The sequence below is a fragment of the Pygocentrus nattereri genome, chromosome 1 (genome assembly GCF_015220715.1).
Source record: "Pygocentrus nattereri isolate fPygNat1 chromosome 1, fPygNat1.pri, whole genome shotgun sequence".
NCBI lineage: Eukaryota > Metazoa > Chordata > Actinopteri > Characiformes > Serrasalmidae > Pygocentrus > Pygocentrus nattereri.
The window spans coordinates 19,486,714-19,508,860 of NC_051211.1; the positions used below are offsets into that span (position 1 = coordinate 19,486,714).

At 40.3% G+C, this 22,147-nt stretch overlaps 1 protein-coding gene across 3 annotated transcripts in view; it reads left to right on the forward strand.

Annotated features, from left to right (window-relative positions):
• The window catches only part of LOC108412962 (ribonuclease inhibitor-like), a 35,462-nt gene that overhangs the window by 1,409 nt on the left and 11,906 nt on the right, over window positions 1-22,147 (forward strand). For 2 of the 3 annotated variants that reach the window (XM_037540422.1, XM_017685217.1), the window contains exons 3-9: window positions 208-267; window positions 2,886-3,239; window positions 3,938-4,027; window positions 4,944-5,109; window positions 18,558-18,731; window positions 18,875-19,048; window positions 21,892-22,065. In XM_037540422.1, the coding sequence (XP_037396319.1) occupies window positions 210-267; window positions 2,886-3,239; window positions 3,938-4,027; window positions 4,944-5,109; window positions 18,558-18,731; window positions 18,875-19,048; window positions 21,892-22,065 (1,190 nt within the window). In that variant the 5' untranslated portion in view covers window positions 208-209. The remainder of the gene's footprint in view (window positions 1-207; window positions 268-2,885; window positions 3,240-3,937; window positions 4,028-4,943; window positions 5,110-18,557; window positions 18,732-18,874; window positions 19,049-21,891; window positions 22,066-22,147) is intronic. The other variant, XM_037540423.1, reaches the window with a different exon arrangement.

Sequence of the window (22,147 nt, forward strand, 5' to 3'; positions counted from 1 at the left end):
AATCACTCAACACACAGTGGCTTCCACTGCTACTGGAAGAGTGCACTCAAAAGTACAGAATGAATACTTCTAGTTAATGAAAGCTTTCAAAAAACTCTGAATGTTACAGTCTGTTGTGATGAAACTAAACCCTGCAGGGTGGTTGATCTCCAGGGCTGGATTTTAGGGTGTGTTCAGCTGATCAGACATGGTTCTGTTCTATTTCAGGGATGGAGTTTCTCAGAGTGACACTTCTTATTTTCTCTGCTTTAATGGAGACTTCAGCAGGTACGTGTCCACAGTTCCCGTGTGTGTATGTGTGTGTGTGTGTGAGACAAAGAGAGAAAAGGGAAGATGTTCTATTTACAGGTTTTATTTATTGTTAATGATTTCTTTTTATTTACTCATATCATGTTCTTTATAAATACCTGATTGTTATATTTATTTATTTTTCAAATTGCTTCAAATTTGCCTCTGAAGTTAGGGATGACCTTTGCAATAGGAAAGGTAGGTAGCCACCTAGGGCCCACATGATCCAAGGGTCCAGTGAAAATACAAATTCGATATACTGTATGTGTTAATAAATAACCTCTTTCAAAATTTCTGTCTATTGTTTAGAGTCCTAGAATCATAAAATCTGCTCCTGGCTAAAGAGGAGGCATTCTCCATATTGAACCATTCCACTGCATTAGTTCAAATAATTTTAAGCTAAATATTTATGGGTCATTCTACAGCAATGTCCACTTTTCTCTCTCTCTGTATTTGTCACTGGTGTTACTGATCCTCATTGGTGTTACACATAAGAAAGGTAACACCAGTGACATTTTTAATGAAAAATGCATTTTATAAAATGGCTGCTACAGAGCATCAAACCACAATCAATCAATCATGGAATATCCACCAACACATGCCATTTAATCCATTTGTATTCTTTTTTTCACAGTTACTTAAGAATAAAGTTGATCACACCAATGACTTCAACTAAAAGCTTCGTATGAAACCATGAGCTGTGTATGGGCCAAGTACCAAAGCTGTTCTAAGATGCTATGTTTATTTCCAGTTATTTACTTTTTTGTCTATTGGTTTAAGCTATTTTTATTTAATGAGACAGTTTGCAGTTTGTGTAATATTTAGATTAAACTAAATAAATTCGCTTTATTATTTGTTAGTTCACTTTGTGGTACTGCAGTCTCAATATAAATGGGTACTGTCTCTTTAAGAGAAACGCTGTTTTGGGGGAAAGCCATAGATTAGGGAGAGCTTGAAAGGAACAGCAGTGGGGTAGCCATCAGCTGTGGAAGCACTCGGTTTTCTGCCCGTGGCCAGCGTTTTGTTTCATAATTGTACCTGTGGGAAACGTGGAAATAAAGTTTTGTTTTTTCTTTTAAAACCTCCAGTGCAGTGGAAAATGGATAATTTCTTGACAGAACGACATGGCACGAGTAAAACCAATGCTTCACCCTAACTGTCCAACTTTTTTATGTCACTTCCAAAATACAAAAGGTTTTTAGTTCAGTGGTGTAGCCTTATTTTAGCCACACCCCTGAATTTTAGAGCAGGAAGTGTGACTGCATCCTTGATCCTCATGTCCACATTCAAAGCAAAAAGGTTTAAGTCTAAAGTCCAAGTCACTTAAAAGTCTGAAATCTGTTTTTAGCTCTGACTGTAAGCCAGTTTGATACAATGCTCCATATATGCTATATAACTTATGTAGAAGGAAAATATATATAATTAAAAACCTGTGATCCTTTATTGTAAACTACAAATCATGACAAATTCCTGTTTTACCTTCACTGTTATTGAGCATTTCACTGTGAGTGTAAGATCAGCAGTGTTAATTCAACACCTAATGAGTTCATTTCATTATTAGTTTGAAGCGTAAATGGTCTCTACAGAGAGTAAAAATCACACTGTTTACAGTGTTAAACTTTCAGTGTTAATGTGACGCTGAATAGTGTTAAAAAGAACAACTGCAGTGGACAGTGTTATACATCATTAATGCTTTGTGGCATTTTACACTCCTGTTATTGTTTAAAGTTTAACACCAAACACAGTGGTCCCCCAACACTACTGAGCTGCTGCCACTGTTTTCTATTTCTGACAACTGACAGAAACCTGGATTATTTGAATGAAAGTTCAAAAGAATAAGCAATGTTTTTAATTTTGATCTTGCCAGTATTTGTGGAGGGCACTGTATTATAATAATAATAATAATAATAATAATAATACATTTTATTTTAAAGCACCTTTCAAACACCCAAGGACACTGTACAAATAAAATGGGAAAAAGGGTCAGATAAAGCAAAAAATAATATAAAACAATTAGGAGTTATTAAAAGCAGTCCGAAACAGGTGTGTTTTCAGTTCAGATTTAAAAGTCTTGAGTGATGTGCAGGAACGCAGGGAAATGGGGAGCGAGTTCCATAACTTTGGGCCAACAACGCTGAAGGCTCGTTCACCGAACCCTTGTAGTCGAACTGGAGGAACAACCAACAGGTGAGCATCAGCGGAACGGAGAGAGCGAGCAGGACAGTATCGTGAAAATAAAGAGGACAAGTAAGGGGGGGCCAGGTTCTGTAGTGAACGGAAGACCAAGAGTATAGAAGGCTCATATTAGTATATTAATATTGTGAACATATCAAAGCATCCCTTTAATAATATATTATACAACAGGGAGAAGCTTATTACACTGAAACAGATTGGAAGAAGAATGGACCAAGAGCTGGCTAACATTCATTGCAATATGATGATAATTATATTGTATTTTTGATTGTTTTTCATCGCAGAAAGCTTGAAGGTCATTGGTCCAGATGCCCCTCTTGTTGTTGAAGCTGGTGAAGACCTGATTCTGATAGATTTGATATATTGATATTTATACTTACTGGCCATATTGTTTCTTATTCCAGTGCATTTAAAAGTGGTTGGTCCACAAGCTCCTCTTGTTGCTGAAGCTGGTGATGATCTGGTTCTGCCCTGTTCTCTACAACCCATAGTCAGTGCTGAGGCTATGACAGTAGAGTGGATTAGAGTGGAACTGGCTCAGTTGAACACACTTGTGCATCTGTATGAAGGTTTTAAAGACAACAATGAGCAGCAGATGGAGTCTTACAGAGGGAGGACAGGTCTGTTTAAAGGAGAGCTGCAGAAAGGAAACGCCTCACTGAAACTCTCAGCAGTCCAACCTTCTGATGAGGGGGTTTACAGATGTGTAATTCAGTCATTTGACTTGGATGATGTAACCATTTATGTTGAAGTCAAAGGTAAGCGCTATCGTAATATGTATATTTATTATAATTCTTATAAAATAATTTATTCTTAGATGAATTACAGTTCTGTCTTGAAATATTCAATTCACCAAACGTCATTGTAAAGGAAATTCATGTAGATGCTGCATTTCCTCTGTAAAGTAAACTTATGCAGATTCAGAGACATTTAAAGTTAAGATACTCCAGCACAGCATGGCTTGGAGGAAAATGGATAATGCAGGATCTCATTAATGCACGTTTTCAGTCACAAATTTATCACAAATGTTATGTACATGAAGTAAATGTAGTATATGTAGGAATACAACTTTATTTAGCAACTAGCTGAGATTTTAAATAATGCAGTAGAAATATCATGAAGCAATGTTCATTTTCTGTACAGCATAAATGTCCTGATAGTTCAGATAAGTTGTTAACTTAAAGAAATATACTTTGGTTGGTTTCCCACAGCCTTCTATACAGTTATATGCACAGACTTGAGCATCCCTGGTCAAATGCCTTGTTTTTTTTGGCTCTAGACATGGCTTTGAAATTTGCTCATTTACAAGAGCACTAGCCTACAGGAAAAGTCATATATACACTGTCATAAATTGATTTAAGCATAAAATGTAAATAAATTATTCTTAATAAAGGATGATTAAGTTAAGCTTAAAGTGAAAAACCTGCTGTAAAACTTTATCTGCTTTGTATTTCAGGAAAAGGTTTTCATGCCTGGAAGATTGCCATCATCTGCATTTCAGTTTTTGCCATTGCATCAATAATATTTACAGCTTGGATCTTAAAAGGTACATTTGTATTGAATAAGTAAAAAGTGTTTCCTGAAAATTAAAGAAATATGGCATGCACTGTATTGCACTTTACATATCTGCATTAATGTAAGCCCAGTTGCAGAGAAAGGACTATTTTAATCCATTTATTCTGATTTTCTTGATTTTCAGCTTCTAATTCACTCAGATTGAGACCTCACATTTGGCTGGTTTCGAGAACAATTTCTGAGTTCACCTTACACTGAGAATGAGACAAGTACACTGAGACAAAGATCAGACTACAAAACTATTATTTATTAGAGTGATTATACTGCATGTCACTGGGCTTTAATCTGAGGGGCTCTATTAGTCAGTAGAGCTGGTGGTGCAGTGAGCAGCTGGGCTCTGTGTTTTCTGTGATGATGCTGTCCAGCTGTCTGTGAGACAAACTCCAGGCCAGATTTACTAACGGTGTGCAGTGGCAATAATGCAACTTATATGAGCAAAAGCACTCAAAGCTGATTTTACATACACATGATCACCAATCAGCTGCAGGTTCAAAGGCATGTGATTGTGATCATGTGATCATTATATGTCATTAAATTTGTCAAAGAAAAGGAGGCGGTTACTCTGAAAATGGCCGCTGCACTGAATACACACAAGAAGACAAAAAGACAGAGAATACTGCTTTAATAAGGAGTAATAACAAATATTCTGATTTGCTATTAAAAGCAAGCTCCTCCTTTCATTATCCAAAAACTTGTGATTGTAATTTCTTACATCAGAATCTCATAAACTAATATTCATGAAAGTTTACTATGAATCTACTATAAAAGTGAACCACTGACCACTGTTGTTCACTTTAAGGTCCATTCAGAGGGTCGTTTATTAAGAAAGTTAGTCACCGAATGTCAGCAGAGTCTGAAAGTCTTTCATTGTTTCTCTCTAATTCCAGATAAATTCTCTAAAAAGGATCTCACTCCTGCACAGTGCTCAGCCATAGCCTACATGCGTCTCCATTCAGAGAAGGTGAGGAAAGAACTAAACCTGAAGAAATACAACACATCAGAAGAGGGTTACAAGAGACTCATCCCAGCCAGCACAAACTGCAGAGAGGCTCAGTGAGTATTTCATCTAAAGATTATTAAACAGACAGATGGAAGAATAACAATGAGCATATTATATTATTAAAACATGCGTGACAGGTAAATATCTTTTGCTTTACCTCTGACTTTGGACATTAAAAGAAAAGAAAAAACAGAAACTCATGATATTGAACTTCTTAATGTTTTTATTTCAATGCATAAAATCCTTAGTTAGCTAAACTGTCATTATGGCTTTGTTCAGAGTCCTGTCTAAACAGATCATCTGTCTCAGAAAACATATTCTACCTGGATTATGTACATGGAGATTTAATGATCTACTGATCTACTGTACACTGAATAAAACAATGTCAGTAGTCTACAGCTCTGTTTCAAGTTATGCTAAACTATCACTTCATAAATTCAGTGTCATGTTGAACATAATACTGTCTGAATTTATTATTGCAGATATTCTCCACTGCCAAAATATATAATTAAAATACAAATTACATTAAAATAATATGAATAATAATTAAATGGCATCGCGTCGTTTTGGCGGATGTACTGATGTGTCACTGGTGTTAGACCTTCTTATGTGGATGTCTGTGTAAAGGCACCATGTCCTGAATAAGTACCTGAGAAGTACTGTAAAGACCATGAAGCAACCCATGTTACTGGTCAGTTGGGGTGATGATGCTGAAACATGATTACAGCGCAGCTGCTCACTGGAGGAGGTTTCTTTTAAACCTTTATTTCTTACTTCTCCATTGGACATGCAGTTCTCTGGCAGCCTGTAGACTCTACAGGGTGACTCAAAAATCACAGGACACCGTTTATTTTATTTTTATGCTGTCACAAGCCTCCACGATGTGGTGCTGAAGCAGGGGTGCAAAGTACTTTCTGAGGTGGATGTAAACATATTATCGGCGCCCCCCCCCCAAACCCCGCCCCTTAACTTAAAGTGACTGAAAAAAATTAAAATTAAAATAAAATATTTAAGCAGGCAAGCTAAAATAAGGAACTTTATAAACAGAATACAAATTAAATGGTAAGAGCAAAAAACAAGCAATGAGGATTTAATTAAGAAGAAATAAAATAATTCAGAATAAACTGATAAGTGGACAGGCTAAAATGTAACGCAATAAAATAGAGATTTATAATTAGAATAATAAAATATAAGCACAAAGAAAAAAGGTTAAAACACCTAGTTTATATAAAAAAGTAAATTATGGAAATAAAATAAACAGTAAAACAGAAGACAGAATAAATAAAAGGAAGAAATAAATGAAATAAAAAGGTACAAGGTGAAAAGTATGGAATAAAATAAATAAAAAGGTAAAACAGAAAATTAAATAAATAAAAGGACAAAATAAATAAAAATGTAAAGGAAAACTCAACTAAAACAGTTACAGGCTGAATGTGTCTGAATGTGGCTAGAAACTAAGAGTTTAAGATGATTTAGTGACACCAGCGAGCTGAGCTTTAGACCAGGCTATCACGGTTAGGATATTAACTAGAATGTTGACTAGCTAGGTTAGCTAGCTAAACAGGCTACCATAAAGAGCTATGGCTTGACTAATGTCACTCGTTTTGAAGTTAAACCGAGAAAATAACCAGTTCAGGGTTAATCAGGTCGTAGCTGGAGAACCAAGTTTAGCTTTAACGTTAGCTTGCTGCCTCACTGCTATCATTCATCTGGCTGGCTGGGTAATATTGTCGCGTTTTTATGGTCTCGATGTTTATGGAGTTTACTTGCGTGGGTGTAGAAGCAAGCCGCGACAAAGACACTTGAAGGTAGTTACCCGAGTTGTTTACTGAGAATCTTCGGCAGTACAGGGCAATGAAATAACCAACACTCACCACAGTCTCAAAATCAATGGGACGCTGTTACAGTCTCTGTGTGGTTACGGTCTGGCTACAGGTGTTGAGGAACTCTTGCTCGGGCACAGAACGCTATTGTTTTCGTCCATGCGGTGAGCTACGAGCTGCCTTCTTCATAAACCAAACTTAGACTACTGTTCTCCTACTGCGGCTGCGCATGACTTGCAAAACAACTGAACACAGAAACAGCCTAGCCAATGGCACAAAAGTAACTCCACTAACAATATTAAACACAATTTAAAGTAAGCTAAATGATTTTAATCCATCTACACTACACCACCCCCCTCTCTGGAGTACTGAGTCCCTTCAGTACCTACTGGAATATTAAACATGTGAACAATTATTTATGTGTAACTGTTAACTCTAGAATGTCCTTGGAACTCTTTTTAACTGTTATATCTTGCAGGTCTTCGGATCTCTCGACCTCTTTGTGTTTTCGGACATTCCTTGTGTTGTTCTGTGTTTCTCTCAATGTCCAGTTCCTCTGTGTATGTTTCTTTCTGGGTTGGTTCCGTTATGTCTGAAGTCTCAGCACTGCTGACAGGCAGTTGTTCAGTGTAGCCTGGAGAACCAAGGTGAGTGTCCGGATCCGGGTGAGTAGCACTATCTTGCAGGACCCGATTTCGCTGACGTTGAATCCAAGCTGGTATGACCTTGCTGTCATAAGGCATGAGTCTATCATGATGCATGATCTTTCTGTGTCGCACCCCCTGGATTTCATAGAGCACTGGGCCATAGCATGCCGAAACCACGAATGGTCCCTTCCAAGGAGGCTGCAGTTTTGGGCTGTGACCTATACGTTTGGTGGTGTCTCTCATGTACACAAGATCTCCCACACTGAAAGACTTCTCTTGTGCTCTCAGGTCATACACTTTCTTTTGTTTTCGTTGAGCAGCTCTAAGGTTCTCTCTTGCTATGTTATGCGTCTCTTTCATTCCTTCTTCCAGTCTGTAAAGGAACTCTGGGACTTCCAGGCCACTATCTTGCAACTCTGCCACACCAGTCCAGAGGTCTTGAGGTTGGTGTGCTTCCCTTCCTAACATGAGTCTGTTTGGTGTATGCTTCGTTGTGACATGCACGGAGCTACGGTAGGCTGCGGTTAGGAGTGGTAGATGCTCGTCCCAGTTTTTCTGGTTCCTATCAACATAGCACCTTATCATCTGTAGCAATGTCCTGTTAAATCTCTCGGCTTGGCCATTAGATGCTGGATGGTAGGGTGTTGTTCTTGTCTTTGAGACTTGTAGTAGTTTGCACACATTCTTGAAGAGCAAGCTTTCAAAATTGCTACCTTGATCTGTGTGAAGCTCTAGTGGAGCGCCGAACCGGGCTACAAACTCATGCACCAGTTTCTTGGCAGTAGTTTCAGCTCCTTGATCTGGAACTGGTAAGGCTTCAACCCAGCGGGTGAACTGGTCCATAATGACAAGGATGTACCTGTTTCCAGAACCAGACACTGGGAATGGGCCCAGGATATCCAGGTGTACACGGTCCAAAGGCGCTCCAGCCTGGTAGGGCTGCAATTTAGCACGTCTGGTGCGACCTACCATCTTGCACTCATTACAGTACTTGCATCTCCGAACGAACAAGTGGACATCTTCTCCCATACCATACCAGTGATAGTTCTGACGGAGACACTCCAGAGTTTTTCCTTCCCCTAAGTGACCTGACTGAGGTGGATCATGGCAGGCCTTCAAAACCTCCGCCCGCAGTGAGGCAGGGACCAGCAGCAGGAAGGATGGGTTTTTGTTCCCGGGTCTCTCCCAGCGTTAGTACAGTACTCCATGCTGCAGTTCTACTTGGGGCCAGCATAGCCAGTACTTACGAACAGCTGGGCTCTCCAGAGCCACTTCCTCCTTCCTTGGAAGACTGCCACATTCCTTCCACCTGTATAAGATAGACAGGACCGGATCTGATTTCTGCTCTTGTGTCAGCTGCTCTCTGGAGAGGGGCTGTAACCAGTTTGTAGATGGTGTTTCTGGTGGGGCACTTGGGTGTCCTTCTGCCACTTCACTCCCACTGTTTACATCCTCTCCATACTCATGTCCCTGTTCTATGCTTCTTAATGCCAAGGGAACTACATAGTCAACATCCTCCCCAAATCTCTCCCACAAGTCATGGAGTCTTTGGCAATGCTTACACCCTTTGCAAGGTAGGTCAGCCAGTTCCTTGCCTGCTTGGTAACAGTTGCACTCATCCCAGCTTCCTCCATCTCGTCTGGACATGGCATCAGCATTACAGTGTTGTTTACCTGCCCTGTGCTCAATATCAAAGTCATACTGGCTCAGTTCTTCCAGCAAACGAGCCAGTTGTCCCTCAGGATGTTTAAATCGGAACAACCAGGTGAGGCTGTGGTGGTCAGTTCGTAGCACAAACTTTTGACCAAGCAGGTAGTGGCGGAATTGCCGAGTGTAGCGGACAGCGGCCAATAACTCTCGTCTGGTAACACAATACCTTTTCTGTGTTGGTGTGAGGTGAGCACTGGCATAGGTGATCACCCTCTCTTCTTCCCATTGGAGCTGTGACAAAACCGCTCCAATACTGTGGTTAGAGGCATCTGTATCTAGGATGTACTTTCCCTCTGCCCTGGGACATGATAAGACAGGAGATGAGACAAGTTTGTCCTTGAGCTGCTCAAAGGCGCATTGCTGTTTCGCCCCCCATGAAAATGAGGTACCTTTCTTCATTAAGCTGGTTAATGGGCTAGCTAGTTCTGCAAAGCCTGGGACAAACTTGCGATAATAGTTGCACAACCCTAAGAAGGCTTGAACGTCTTGAACAGAGCATGGAGGCTGCCAGTTTTTCACATCTTTGATAAGGGCTGGATTGGGACTGATACCTTCACCACTGACTACGTGTCCAAGGAAAAGTACTTGCTCTTTGAGAAGATGGCACTTGGATGGTTTCAACTTTAATCCATAACTGCTCAGACGTTGGAAGACATCCTCCAAACGATCAAGGCTTTCGTCTACCCCTTTGCCCAGGATGATAACATCGTCCAGGTATATGAGCAGCGTGTCCCACTGAAATCCACGCAGCACTAGTTCCATTGCCCTCTGAAAGGTGCTTGGAGCATTACACAGCCCGAAAGGCATGCGTGTATACTCATACAGGCCATATCGGGTGATGAATGCTGTTTTCTCACAGTCTTTCTCATCAACAGCAATTTGCCAATATCCAGACTGAAGATCGAGGGTTGAGAAAACATTAGCTCCTCCCAGAACATCCAGACACTCTTCTATCTTGGGAAGGGGGTAGGCGTCCTTCACAGTGACATTGTTAAGGCGCCTGTAGTCAATGCACCAGCGAACTCCACCATCCTTTTTCCGTACCAGCACCACTGGTGATGCCCATTCAGAGGATGAAGGTACAACGACGTCAGCCTCTAACATAGTTTGGAGATGCTTCTCTTCCTCTTTCTGGAAGCCAAGGGGTGTTCTTCGGACTGGCTGTCGGATTGGCCTAGCTGTTCCTGTATTGATTTTGTGGGTAACAGACGCTAGATAGCCCAGGTCAGAGTCACTGGCTGAGAAAAGTGTCTGATACTTCAGTAAGAGTGCAATGAGTCTCTGTTGCTGTGCATCACTGAGAACTTCACTGGATAGAGCAAACAGTTCTTGCAGATGTTCAGGCAGTTCTGTTGCAGTCTCTATCCTTCTTATCTCTGGCCATTGCGAACTATGTTGCACTTCTAGACTGTGGGATGTCTCAGGGGAATCTTCTGGATATGTTTCTACCAAGAGACCAAGACAAGCTCCTTTTGGTAGAGCATCTTTGTGTCTTGAAAGATTGTATAGCCTGACTGGAACTCGCTTTTCCATCATGGTGGCAATGCTGCCTGAAGCGACGGCCTCAGAGACGTTTAGGGGCTCTAGGACAGCACATACCCCTGGATGGGGTTGGTCAACTTCTCCCCACACCAAGCATTCACATTCAGGTGGCAGGGTTGTGTCCTTCTCTAGGAGTACTCGAGCCATATGATAGTCTGGCCCCTCCCCCCCAACTATCTTAGCTGGTAACAACTCATTTTCGATAAACGCTTTCCCACTGGCATAGATTGTTACATTTACAGCTCTTAACAGGTCCAGGCCAAGAAGGACGTGATCACGGATAGGGGCAACATAAACTTCCCATGTAAAGTTCCGAGTGCCTAACTGGAAGTCGACCCGCTGTCCTCCCATAGCAATCATTTCCTTTCCAGACTCAGCATTCCGAAGACATGTCTTTTTTGATGCAGTCTGTTCACTGGGATGGAAACGTTGATACAAACTGTCTGAAATTACAGTTGCTTCAGCACCAGTGTCAACTACAGCTTGAACAGGGATGTTATTAACTGTAAGAGATATTATAAGGCTTGGGCCCCTGGATGTGGCACGGCTAACCCTTGGGGTTGGGGACTGACTTCTCTGGCGAATACACCTTCCTGTGGAAGTAGCTGGGCTAAACTCTTTGACACTAGAGTTAGGTTGAACCGTTGGACTTGGAGACCTTTGACACTCTCGTTGGAAATGTCCCTACTTCACCACATCTATAGCACAATGTCGCTGTAGCTCGGTTTGGGCTTAAAGAGTGAACTCTGGGTTGGTCTCCTAGTGGGGTGGCTTGCTGCCCTTGCCTCCTCCCATGATGGTGCACATGCTTGTCTGTTTGGCTTTGGGCTGTAGGCTGAGCGAGTTTGGCTTCGATCTGGTCCAACTTATTTATCAGGACTTGGAGCTGATCTACTGTTACGTAGTTGCACTTGATCTTCTCCAGTGAGTCAGCCAGACATGCAGTTTTTTCAGCTAATGTAGCAAATTTATCTGCAGTAGCATAACTTGGGCTTTGAACTCTACGAGATGCAACATGCAGGTCATCATATGTGTTTTCCTCGTCAGCCCAGCTGATACGTCTAGCCCGACCTCTGATATCAACTTCTCTGCCCACAGTAGCACGATAATTTTGTTCATGCGCTTCAGCAAGTTTTTGAGCTTCTAACAGTGAGTGAGGTTCTCGATTCATGACTTCATAGGCGACTTTCTGGTTTTTTAGGCCTTTTAGGAATGCATCTACTGCAAGTTTATCCTGGAGCTCTAGGTCTACACCAGGATATGCAACAGTGACCAACCGTCTAATTTCCTCTGCAAACTCAGCTGCTGACCCCTTAAGCTGTCTCAATTCTCCCAATTTCCTTCTCGCTATAGTTGGGGGATCTTGCTGCCCAAACCGCTGTGTAAGCTGCTCTTTTAACAGAGTATAGTCTTCCCGAATGTGTTCAGGTAGAGAGCAGACATACTTAATAGCAGCGCCACGCAAGCACTCGTGTAGTCTGTCTACTCGCTGGGTGCTGGTCCAGCCATACCTCCTGGCTAGCCTCTCAAATGGCAAGAGAAATGATTCCCAATCTTCATTTCCATCAAATAGGACTAATTTCACCTTATAGCCTTCAGTCACAGCATGCTGGGTTTGTTGACTAGTGTCACGAGGCCTGTAATCGCCAGGATGACTTGGTGTTGGTCGTTGGAGGGCCCGTTCACTGTCTCACATCAGGATCTGCATTTAGAATTGCTCTATTGGGGCCTGCGCTCCGTGCTCACTGTTGTATCACATCCAGCTCTGCAGCAAAGGGACCAGTATTTGCAACATTGGACCTGTGTGCAGTCTCCAACGGGGCAGGCTGAAGGACAGCTGGGTGAGAGTGTCTCTCTGGTGGCCTTTCAGCATGCTGACTTGGTGGAGCAACACGGCTAAATTCTGTCATCTGCTGCAGAATTGGGGTGAGCATCATTTGCAGTTGCTGATTGCTTTTGCTTTGGTTTTCCAACACAGCCTTCAGCCATGTAGGTGGCTGCTCAGAGTCAGAAGCAACAGCTCATCTAATGTCTTCTTCTGACATTTTTATTTTTTGTTCGTTTTTTTTTTTTTTCTTAGCGTTTGTGGAGCTGTATGCACATTTTAGTGGCGTGTGGAGCGCTTACAATGTCTTCCTGCGCGTTTTTGTGGCACCTTTGACGCTTGTAATACGTTTCTGCGCAAACTTGTGGCGTCTTTGTTTTTTTTTTTTATGCGCAGCGCTGTGCAGAGAACGTAGAGCTATCGTAAGCCGCCAATGTGTAGCGTTTTGCTCAACGCTTCGTTTTCTCCCAAAAAGTGGCACTTTAAATGTTATCGTCACACTCCAAGCACAAAATGTCCCAGTTCTGACACCAGTTGTCGCGTTTTTATGGTCTCGATGTTTATGGAGTTTACTTGCGTGGGTGTAGAAGCAAGCCGCGACAAAGACACTTGAAGGTAGTTAGCCGAGTTGTTTACTGAGAATCTTCGGCAGTACAGGGCAATGAAATAACCAACACTCACCACAGTCTCAAAATCAATGGGACGCTGTTACAGTCTCTGTGTGGTTACGGTCTGGCTACAGGTGTTGAGGAACTCTTGCTCGGGCACAGAACGCTATTGTTTTCGTCCATGCGGTGAGCTACGAGCTGCCTTCTTCATAAACCAAACTTAGACTACTGTTCTCCTACTGCGGCTGCGCATGACTCGCAAAACAACTGAACACAGAAACAGCCTAGCCAATGGCACAAAAGTAACTCCACTAACAATATTAAACACAATTTAAAGTAAGCTAAATGATTTTAATCCATCTACACTACAATATTAATATGGCTAGCCTTAGCTAGCACAGTAACATACATCTTAAATTGAAAAGGCGATCTCTTCTGATTGTGTGAATCTATTCACGGTGAAGTCCGGGATCTTTGGGGAAACTATGAAAGGTTTGACCTCTATTAGATTCCTTTATTTTTGAATAAGTGCATTTGGGAACGCAGCAGTGAGGCAGCTTTGCTAGAACCCAGTGGTCCAACGCTACTTTCGTACTTTCGTCACATTTTGGTAGACAAAGGTGACGTAGGTGAATAAAGCATATAAACTGACCAGCCTGCTGTCTTTCAACCACTTTGAGAAGCTTTTCTTCATCCCTACAACATCTTTTTCTCTCTCCCTCTTCCGTTTTCTGTTTTGTTTTCTGTTTTGAAAAAAAAAAACAAAAAAAACACACGCCTTGAAGCGTTCCCTATGGGGCGCGTTCTCAAGTGCCTGTGTTTGGGAGCAAATGACAGGAGAGTAGGGGACGGAGTGGATGGGCGCCTGATTAGTGCTGTGCTGTTTTTTGATGTGTATTATCATACTTGAACAAACAGCTCTTACAGAAAATGCAGACTAGAAATAATTTTCCGGCATCGTTTTGGCGCCCCTCTAGTGCAGCGCCCATATGCGCCGCATACGCTGCATACCCCCTTTTTGCGCCACTGTGCTGAAGGTAGTGTTTGTTGCGGATTTCCTCAGCATACACAATTTGTTTGAGATGACCCCAGAGATAAAAGTTGATAGTATAATAAAAAATAAAATAAGATAAAACGGTGTCCTGTGACTCACCCTGTACATTTAAAGAGTCTCCTCTAGTATAAAAAAGCAATGGACCTCATTCACCAATATCTTTCTAAGTTTGTTCTTAAACATGTTCTTGAGAAAGGTCCTAAGAAAAAGTCTACGTCAGATACATGATGTGTTCCTAAACAACTGAATTGTTCACAATTCTTGAGTGTGTAGATTCTGTTCGTACCTAAGAACAAATCCAAATAAGGAAACACTGGTGAATATCAGAAACTTCATGAACTTGACTGGCCCTCACAGAGCCCTGCCATCAAACACCTTTGGAATGAACTAGAACAGAGATTGTGAGCCAGGCTCTCTCATACAAAATCAGTGTCTGATCTCACAAATGCTCTTCTGGAGGAATGGGCAAAAATTCCCACAGACAGACTCCAAAATCACACAGGAAGCTTCACAAAAGAATGAAAGCTGTTACAGCAAAGGGGGGACCAACTCCATATTAATGCCTATGGATTTAGAATGAGGTGTCATAAAAGCTCTTGTGAGCATAATGTGTAGGTGTCTCGATACTTCTGTCCATATAGTGTATCATGCAATACAAAGTCCAAAAAAAAAACTCATCAGAGTGATAGCAAAAACATTAGATGTGGACAAATCCACTTTTTCGTACATTCTAAAAATGAAAGAACAGACTGCTAAGTTCAGAAACACCAGAAAAGCCCAGAAGACCACAAAGTTAAACAAAAAACTATGAGGTTAATTAGCTGAATCCTATGTATCATTTTAAATTGAACCCAGGTCTAAAATTAGCAAATCCCTGCTTTCTGTATTTATTTGCATTAATTTTGTCTCAGCTGTTTAGGTACTGGATTTGTACTTCAACAGGCTAGTTTCAGGCAATTTTGCGCAGTCTTATGGAAGTATTTAGAAATTCTGGGTTACACATTTTGCCAGGATCTTTACCAGGATTTTGCCTATCACTTAAAAAAATATATTAACATTCATACGTGCCATATTTCCATTAATTTCATGTTACAAAGGTACAACTCCAATTCCAATGAAGTTGGGGAGTTGTATAAAACATAAATAAAAACAGAATACGATGATTTGCAAATCCTTTTCAACCTACATTCAATTGAATACACTACAAAGACAAGATATTTAATGTTCAAATGGATAAACTGTAACACGTTCCAAAGAAGTTGGGACAGGGGCAACAAAAGTCTGGGAAAGTTGAGGAATGCTCAAAAAACACCTGTTTGGAACATTCCACAGGTGAAAAGGTTAATTGGAAACAGGTGAGTGTAATGATTGGGTATAAAGGGAGCCATTCACAAGCAAGGATGAGGCGAGGTTCACCACTTTGTGAACAACTGCGTGAGCAAATAGTCCAACAGTTTAAGAACAATGTTTCTCAATGTGCAATTGCAAGGAATTTAGGGATTATCATAATCTACAGTCCATAATATCATCAAAAGATTCAGAGAATCTGGAGAAATCTCTGCAAGCAAGCGGCAAGGCAGAAAACCAACATTGGACGCCCATGACCTTCGATCCCTCAAATGGCACTACATTAAAAACCGACATCATTCTGTAACGGATATTCCCACATGGGCTCAGGAACACTTCAGAAAACCATTGTCAGTGAACACAGTTCGTCGCTCCATCCAGGGGCGTCGCCTGGGGTGGGCTTGAATGATTATCCAGTAGCCCCGAACCTTTTCGCTCAGCTGTACTATTAATGAGGAGGCCAATGCTGCTGTGAGAATAGGAAATCTCTTAACGCCAATCATAGTGCCGCTTCAAGGATAAAGTTCTGCCTTTCAGGAGAAACAGCCAATCAGCTTGCTGGTTTTGCGGGCGCGGAGGAGAGCCCACCCCCACCCCCGTGGGGGAGCGCACATGTGCTCTAGCCATTTTTGGCAGCAGGTTGCAGGTAGCTGACGGTGAAAGAAAATGGATATATGGCGTTTTTTCAAGGAGAAAGGTAACGGTAGTTAACTATGTAAACTGTGATGACATTGTTTGTGGAGCTATCTGATAGCTGGTTAAAAACACACGTCTCCGAATCAAAACACACAGATCAAACCCACTGTGTGCTTAATAAAATGCAGCTTGTCACTAGTCAGCTTCGGAATTAGTTAGATCCTTTAGTAAAAGCTCACTATCTTTAGGTCACCAACAGTCATTCTGCAGAATTTGTGCACCCTTTGTTCAATTTTAAATCTGTTGAATAAAAAAATATAACTCCATATTATAGTGTTAAACATTATATATCAGGGTACGTATTGTAAAAAAAAAAAAAAAATAATAATAATAAATAAATATATATATATATATATATATATATATATATATATATATATATAATTGGGCAGAGCCCCGGATCTTTACATACCCAGGCAACGCCCCTGGCTCCATCTACAAGTGCAAGTTAAAACTCTGCCATGCAAAGCAAAAGCCATATATCAACAACACCCAGAAACGCCACCGGCTTCTCAGGGCCCAAGCTCATCTGAGATGGACTGACGCAAAGTGGAAAAGTGTCCTGTGGTCTGACGAGTCCACATTTCAAATTGTTCTGGGAAATCATGGACGTTGTGTCCTCTGGGCCAAAGAGGTAAAGGACTGTCTGGATTGTTACCAGTGCAAAGTTCAAAAGCCAGCATCTCTGATGGTATGGGGTGTGTTAGTGCCAGTGGCATGGGTAACTTGCACATCTGTGAAGGCACCATTAATGCTGAAAGGTACAAACAGGTTTTGGAGCAACATCTGCTGCCATCCAAGCAACGTCTTTTTCAGGGACGTCCTGCTTATTTCAGCAAGACAATGCCAAGCCACATTCTGCACATGTTACAACAGTGTGGCTTCGTAGTAAAAGAGTGCGATTACTAGACTGGCCTGCCTGAGGTCCAGACCTGTCTCCCATTGAAAACCTGTGGTGCATTATGAAGTGCAAAATACGACGACAGAGACCCCGGACTGTTGAACAACTGAAGTTGTACATCAAGCAAGAATGGGAAAGAATTCCACCTACAAAGCTTGTAAGCCTCCCAAACGCTTATTGAGTGTTGTTAAAAGGAAAGGTGATGTAACACAGTGGTAAACATACCCCTGTCCCAACTTCTTTGGAATGTGTTTCATACATCAAATTCAAAATGAGTGAATATTTGCAAAGAACAATAAAGTTTATCCATTTGAACATTACATTTCTTGTCTTTGTAGTGTATTCAATTGAATATAGGTTTAAAAGGATTTGCAAATCATCGTATTCTGTTTTTATTTATGTTTTACACAATGTCCCAACTTCATTGGAATTGGGGGTGTAGTAACTCTGGAGAGCAATCCAACAACCAACATTAAAATGCCCATTATGAGTTGTGTTAGGTATTTTAAGAATTTAAGAATAAACGCCAAAAAAACTGTCACTGGATATACAGAGGGGTCCAAAAATCTGGGACGACTAGTTATATTGCTTCTATTTGCATGATTTTCTAATTTAATATATAATTTTTATTATTTTCAAAATGTATGGTTTGGAGACTGTGGCTCTGTCTAAAAGACAGGAGGCTGAGCTGGAGGTGGCGGAGATGAAGATGCTGAGATTTTCGTTGGGAGTGACAAGGATGGACAAGATTAGAAATGAGCAGATCAGAGGGACAGTGAAGGTGGAGCAGTTTGGAGATAAAGCCAGAGAGGCCAGGTTGAGATGGTTTGGACATGTGTTGAGGAGGAATAGTGGATATATTGGGCAAAGAATGTTGGAGATGGAGCTGCCGGGTAGAAGGAGAAGAGGTAGACCTCAGAGAAGGTTTATGGATGTAGTGATGGTGGACATGGAGATGGTTGTGTGAAAGTAGAGGAGGCAATGGATAGGGCAAGATGGAGGCAGATGATTCGCTGTGGCGACCCCTAAAGGGAGCAGCCGAAAGAAGATTATTTTCAAAATGTATTTTTCTTCTAAATTCAAATTCAAATTCTAAAATATTCACATTCCCACATAACCCTGATTTACAAGGAATAAGATATGTGCTGATATAAAAGCTGAACTTTTTTTTTTTTTTTACAAATGCTTCAAAATCAGACATTATCTGTTATAATGACTGTGTGACTGTGAATTAGCTGTACATGGAGTTGGAAAAAGGGAATGGATTGCATTTTTTTTCCATATTTTCATTTTTCAGGAGCAAATGTTTTGGAATGTTTTAATTGATTTCTTTCTTCCCTTTTTGTAGATTTGCTTGCTGTAATCTCTCTGAACTGTCCATCATAACTGTTAATGCAGCTCTGCAATCAGAAAACTCCTCCCTGAGAGAACTAGACCTCAGTTATAATGACCTGGAGGACTCAGGGCTGGAGAAGCTCTCAGATGGACTGAAGAGTTCACACTGTAAACTGGAGATACTCAGGCTAGTATTAGTGTTTATTTGACTTAATTTTGGAATATTATACTGACACATTAGAAACATGTGAAAATGTGCATAAATTAAATGTACTTAAATCTTCTTTTGGGTGTTTAGTAATATTTATTGCGATTATTCTCCTTTTGCAGACTTGCTTTGTGTAAACTTTGTAATCAATCCTGTTATACACTGAGGTCAGTTTTAGAATCAGAGAAGTCCATTCTGAAAGAACTGGACCTCAGTAAAAATAATTTGGGGGATCCAGGCGTGAATCAGCTCTCTAGTGGACTGAAGAGTTCACACTGTAAACTGGAGGTTCTCAGGTAAGTGTTCTATGAATGTATTCCTTAGTTGGAGAGATGACATTCATGCTGACTGAGCCGTCTTATGCTGTTCCAGCCCCTTTACTGTAATCAAGGAATTGATTTGAATTGGAACCATAACTCTGCTCTCTTTCTGTCTCTGTAGAGTAAGTATGTCTCTCTGAGAAAACTTACACCATTAAATGTCTCTCAGGAATGGGCTAAATTACAAACAGAGGGCCGTATTCAGAGCTGAATTACACAGGCACAGTGAGGAGATAATACAGAAATTTCATGCACAGGTTTTGAGAGCTCAGAGAGTTCAGTCTTCTCTGAAGTATTGTTACAGCATAGCCAGCTCTTTTGTTTTTTCTATACACTGAAGAAATTTGGGTTTAAGATCAAACTATGAAAATGAGACAATAAATCAGAATGTAAGCTTTTATTTCTTGATTAGTACATTTACATGTGTTACACAACTTGCCATCTTTTGTTTGAACCCTCCCATTTTTCAAGTGAGCAAAAATACTGAAACATGTGACTCACAGGTTTTTCTTGTTGCCCAGGTGTGCTCGGTTAGATAGATTGTTTAAATAGTTAATAGCTCTGAATGTCTAATCTTGGTTTGAGTCCTGTGATTCACCTGCGGAGAGTGCTGTTGTTCTTAGGAACCATAAATAAACATGAGGACCAGAGAGCTGTCTGTCAGACCTGGCCAATTTGAAGCTGAGAAAAGAGAGAAAATTGTTCAGAGCTGTTACATAAGCATTGGTCATAGCCTATACAACAATTAAGAATGTCCTGAAAAAGAAATAGATGTACCAACAGCCAGGTATTCAGCAGGCTGGCCAAGGAAAATAACAACAGTTGATGACAAACATTGTGAGGCTGTGAAGAAAATCCCAAGAAAAACAGTTGACATCATCAACAACCTCCACATTGCAGAGATGAAGATTTCACAATATACAGTTAGAAGAAGCCTTTGAGAGCAGAAATATGCAGGTCATACCACTAGATACAGACCATTATCAGCAGAAAGAATCAGACAGTCAGATTAGAATAAGCAGAGTTGGAATAATACAGAGATATGCCACAAAAGTTTTATGTTTGTGAGTTTTATGGACTGATGAGGCTGAGATAAACCTCTGCCAAAGGGATAGAAAGGCCAAAGTATGGAGAGAGGAAAAATCGGCTCATGATCTAAAATGTATTGGTTCCTTGGTCAAGTTCATTGGTCAAGCATACCTGCTTCTGGAATGGGCTCATTTATCTTTATTGATGATGTAACTCATGATAGTAGCAGGAGAATGAATTCAGGATTTTACAGAAACATTCTGTCAGCCAATTCAATTTTATGCACTTACTGTGCACAAGTGATAGTCAACCAAGTATTAAGTGTCATTTAATTTACATCAAAGGTGCCATGTTTTAAGATGTTTAACACATCTGGATATAAATATCAGGAAATAAAATGTGAAAGTCTGATTTATCGTCTCATATTCATCTTTTGTTCTTAAACTCAAATGTCTTCAGTCTACAGATAAAACAAAAGAGCTGGCCTTGCAGTTCCAATACTGAGGAGAATGTATCTGTGGATTTGCACCCTGCTCTGATCCACGGTGCATGTGGCGTAGTTTGCAAAAAAAGAGCCCCATCTCAGCTATCGCCGATTCAGAGCCTGAACGTGACCACTTTTTTTCTTGTGTGATGTCCACTTCAGTCCAGTGCCACTGTCTGACCACTTGTTGTAACCACAGTATTTCACATGGGAATGCATGCCTTTTAAAAAAGATCTGTGAGGCAACTCTTAATATAAAGTCATTTAAATTAATACAATCATTTTTCTTAACAGGTAAATAAAGCTATATAAAAACAAAAATATTGTGAAATGTTTCAATAACAGTGAAACCCTAAAACTACTTCTACCAAAGTCATCATACAACATTGTGTAAGAACTTTATATTGAATTGACAGTTTTTTAAGCACCTATTTATTGTACATACTCAAATTTGTCAGAGGAATCTACTAATTCTAATCTAATATTCTGAAGAATTACAGTTACAGATTCTAGACAGATTCTGTTTCTGCAACACCAGAAGGCGTACAAAATAAGATGTTTTTTACTTCTTTTTAATTAAAAAATCAACAAAACGTGTCCAGAATTTACAACAATACTCTTCAGCAGGACCTTTAAGGTACAGCAGTACCTGAGCATCTCATTTATAATTCAAATACACACAAGCAGGTTTGTATTCAGAGAGGGAGTGGGACAAAAAAGATCTGCTGCAGTTGGTAGGTTCTGTATTATCAGACTATAATTAATCAGATGTTTTGCTTTATTTCATTTAGATACATGATGTTTATACAGGACATCAGGAACTACTTTATTATAATTGTAATAGTTTTATCAACCATTTGGAAGTCTCTGTCCTCACAGAACAACTTTTTGTCTACAGTCAGTCCACATTCACTGTTGAATGATCTAGATGGTCTTGTGATTCATGTCATACCTAATCACAGTGCTCTTGCTAGAACTGTATAAAACCTATGCTTCTGCAATCACCAGAGGACGTTCTGCTCTGTAAGCCTCAGAACTGAAAATTACATTTTCATAAGTCTTTACTGTAAAGTTCCAGAGAAACTCAGCTCTAACAAAGGGAAGCACTTCCCTAAAGATGAACCGTGAAGCTTCCACATTTAAATCTCATCATTAAATGCAAAAATTGAACCATACAGATTAAAGTAAAAACTAACAAATAATATTTAACAATATATAACAAATAAATTAGATTTTAACAATATTACAGTCTCTGTTTGACTTGATTAAATTAAATTCTGTACTGTATTTTCTCCCTATTTTGCAGATTAGTTGCCTGTAATCTCACTGAAAGGTCCTGTGAATTTCTCACACCAGCTTTACAAACACAAAACACTCACCTAAAAGAACTGGACCTCACTCACAATGACCTGCAGAATTCAGGTGTGAAGGTACTTTCTGACGGACTCAAGAGTTCACACTGTAAACTGGAGATACTCAGGTAAACGTTTTGCAAAGTCATTCATGATCTAAAACAATTACAGTTCAGTTATATTACTCCTTCATTAAATGGTAAAACACAT